The sequence below is a fragment of the Meles meles genome, chromosome 8 (assembly GCF_922984935.1).
Source record: "Meles meles chromosome 8, mMelMel3.1 paternal haplotype, whole genome shotgun sequence".
NCBI classification, from domain to species: domain Eukaryota; kingdom Metazoa; phylum Chordata; class Mammalia; order Carnivora; family Mustelidae; genus Meles; species Meles meles.
Genome location: NC_060073.1, coordinates 56,715,938 through 56,719,184, shown reverse-complemented (window position 1 = coordinate 56,719,184; position 3,247 = coordinate 56,715,938). Strand labels below are relative to the sequence as shown.

The 3,247-nt window shown below is 42.0% G+C and overlaps 1 protein-coding gene across 1 annotated transcript; it reads left to right on the top strand.

Annotated features, from left to right (window-relative positions):
• The first annotated feature begins 960 nt into the window (after positions 1-960).
• Positions 961-1,911, top strand: LOC123947852 (olfactory receptor 52D1-like). Its single transcript, XM_046014100.1, has one exon. It carries the CDS (start codon positions 961-963, stop codon positions 1,909-1,911), a length of 951 nt encoding a protein of 316 aa, XP_045870056.1.
• The last annotated feature ends 1,336 nt before the right edge of the window (positions 1,912-3,247 follow it).

The window sequence follows — 3,247 nt, the reverse complement described above, 5'->3', positions numbered from 1 at the left end:
TATACCTGTAGATTAGATTAGACAACAAATGTATTGAAGAGCTAAATAGGAGCACATTCTAGAGTATATTGAGTGAAAAAAAAAAAAAAAACTACAGGGATCTGGTGAGAAAAGATTTTGTCTGAGCCAAAGAAACACCGTTTTTCAATTGTGGTCACTTTAAAAACTCTGTTAAAAATTAATTTCTTGTGTTCAATCTTTTATCTGTTTACCAATTAAATGCTATTTTTTGGTCTTATGTATATAAGGCATTACTGCCAGGGCCGTGTAATACAAAAACCATTTTTAAATATGTAGGTAAGGGTAGGGAAGTCACTAGTGTTTGTGAAGTTCCTGGATTAGTGACAGCAGGCACTGTTGTCATCCCTTGGACTGAGGGGACAAGAGGAGGACATGGTTATAAGAAGAAACCAAGGCCCAAGTAGGATAATGATAGAGAAAAAACCAGCTTGCAGCAATCCTACGGGGAGGGAGTTGAAGGCATAAATCCCTCACCTGCCTTTAATCCTCTGTTGGTGTTTCCTATGGTCAAACCCAATCAGAAGTGGGAGAACAGGAGAGTCTGGACAGGACTATATCCAGGGTCCCAGGACCTAGAATATGATGGGAAGTGGTGGAGTGTAGACCAGAGGAGGGTAACACAAGGGATTCTGAGTAGCATACACTAAGAAAGGTTATATTTGTGTTATTGGTGATGAATTTCACATGGTAAAATATTTCCTAGGAATGTAGAGGCTTCACCGAATGACGGGAAGCCTAGAAATAGGCATATTATTTACAAAGCTATGTTAATATCCCAGGCAAGAAATGTGGAAGGCATGAATTGGAGTAGAACTGCTGGGAATGAAAGAGAGGCAAGAAACTGAATGGTTTTGTGGAGGAATATGTGACATCTAGGATGATCCATTTCATTTTCTAACCACTTTCAGGAAGACAAAGCCGTGTGTTCTCTTCATCATTATGCTTTCTGCATCGCTCACCAATGACACTGCCTTCCATCCTTCCACATTTATTCTACTTGGAATCCCTGGGATGCAAGACCAGCACATGTGGGCTGCCATCCCCTTCTGCTCCATGTATATCCTTGCTCTCATTGGCAATGGCACCATCATCTACATCATCATGACAGATAGAACTCTGCATGAGCCAATGTACCTCTTCCTGTGCCTGCTTTCTTTCACTGACCTGATTCTCTGTTCCACCACATTGCCCAAAATGTTAACAATCTTCTGGCTTAGGTCCCACATAATTTCCTACCATGGCTGTCTCACACAGATGTTTTTTGTTCACACTGCCTCTGGCACAGAGTCAGCTGTTCTACTGGCCATGGCTTTTGACCGCTATGTGGCTATCTGCCGACCGCTTCATTACACATCCATCCTCAATGCCGCAGTGATTGGGAAGATGGGTCTAGCATGTGTGGTCCGTGCCCTCCTCTTTGTTTTTCCGTTTGTCATCCTCATCGAACGCTTGCCCTTCTGTGGACACCACATCATCCCCCACACCTACTGTGAGCACATGGGCATCGCCAAGCTGGCTTGTGCCAGCATCAAGCCCAACACCATTTATGGTCTCACTGTGGCACTTTCAGTCACTGGCATGGATGTGGTCCTCATTGCCACCTCCTATGGCCTGATCCTGCGTGCTGTGCTGCGCCTGCCCTCCAAGGATGCCCAATCCCGAGCATTTAGCACTTGTGGGGCCCATATCTGTGTGATTCTTCTTTTCTATGTACCTGCCTTTTTTTCCTTTTTCACCCATCGCTTTGGCCACCAAGTACCTCCTCATGTTCACATTGTACTTGCAAATCTCTATCTCCTTATGCCCCCTGTTCTCAACCCCCTGGTCTATGGCATTAATACCAAGCAGATCCGCCTGAGAATATTTGGCTTTTTTATGGGAAGGAGGTAGCTAGACTCTCTGTGTACCCCAAGGATCAATGGGAAAAATTACAATTAATCTGTCACCTTCCTTGAGCTGGTGATTTCTGTTTCTGGTAATTCTAGCAAGCCAACATCATGTATTATCTGAAAGAGTTTGAAGTGTTTAGAACAACACATTTATACTTGCTGAATCTACAGAATACTATTTTCCTGTTAGGCTATTATGTGGCTCGTCATGTGGCTGTAGGCTTTGAATCTTTGTAGGAAAACATCAGGAGGCATGGTAGTAGTACTTTTGACAGTAAGAGCCAGTAAGTTACTCTATTTTCAGAAAACCCAGCACTGGAAAGAGGAAAAGGGATCAGAAAAGATTTACTCACATACAGCTTCAAGAAATTGAGAAGGACACACACATCCATGTTGACTGATTGATTGCCAGCACTTTCGTAGACCAAGACCGATTGCAGTAACAGTGTCAACCGTAGACAAAAGATGGGCTGAGGCATCCCAGGATCTTCTGGATCTGGCATTAGATTTAAACAGATGGAGACAGATGACTGTTATTCAACTCTTTGTAAGAAGTTTGGTAGCACATGTATCAATGGGAAAGCCATAACTCATTTTTCTCAAAGAATTGTTCCAAAAAAATGACACTTTGGAGCAAATATAGTCACTTCATTTCTGACGATCTTTGTATTTTTGCCCGATATTTTCTCCGCGATGAACTTTACATGTACATGATTTTGTGGGCCACTATGGAGGTAGTGTGACCTTTTGTTTGCCTCATTTAATCAACACTTTGGGTATGTACAAAGTCACAGGACATAGAGTTTCCTGCTAGTGCTAGCCAGGGTAACCCAGGATAGTCAGTGTTCACAAGTAGCTTTTCCCAAGAGCTGGCCATCATGATTTAGCACAGGCTTACCTTCCTTAGGAGCTGGGTATTTGTCTTTGGATACCTTGAAAGCAGAGAACCAGTTTATCCTCATACACAATGCATCAGTCTTCTCCTGAGCCAGGTTTTCACTGTATATTGTCTTTGATCAGAACCTCTCCATCTTCTAAGGCATTTGTACCACTTTTCAACTTCAGTATCCATATCTTTCTTTTTCTAAGATCTGAGATTCAACTTATAATGACTTGATTTAATTTGTAATGTGATGTTTGAAGCATAGGGGTCATATGAGCAGACATCAACAAGATATTTATTGTGCTATTCTAAAACATATCACATAAAACCTGCCTTTCAAACCAGTATGTTATATAGCCATCAGCATCATGTATTTCCAAACATTTTGTCACCATAAATAGAAACTTTATAACCATTATGCATAACTCCCCATTCCCATTCTGCTCCGTCTTTG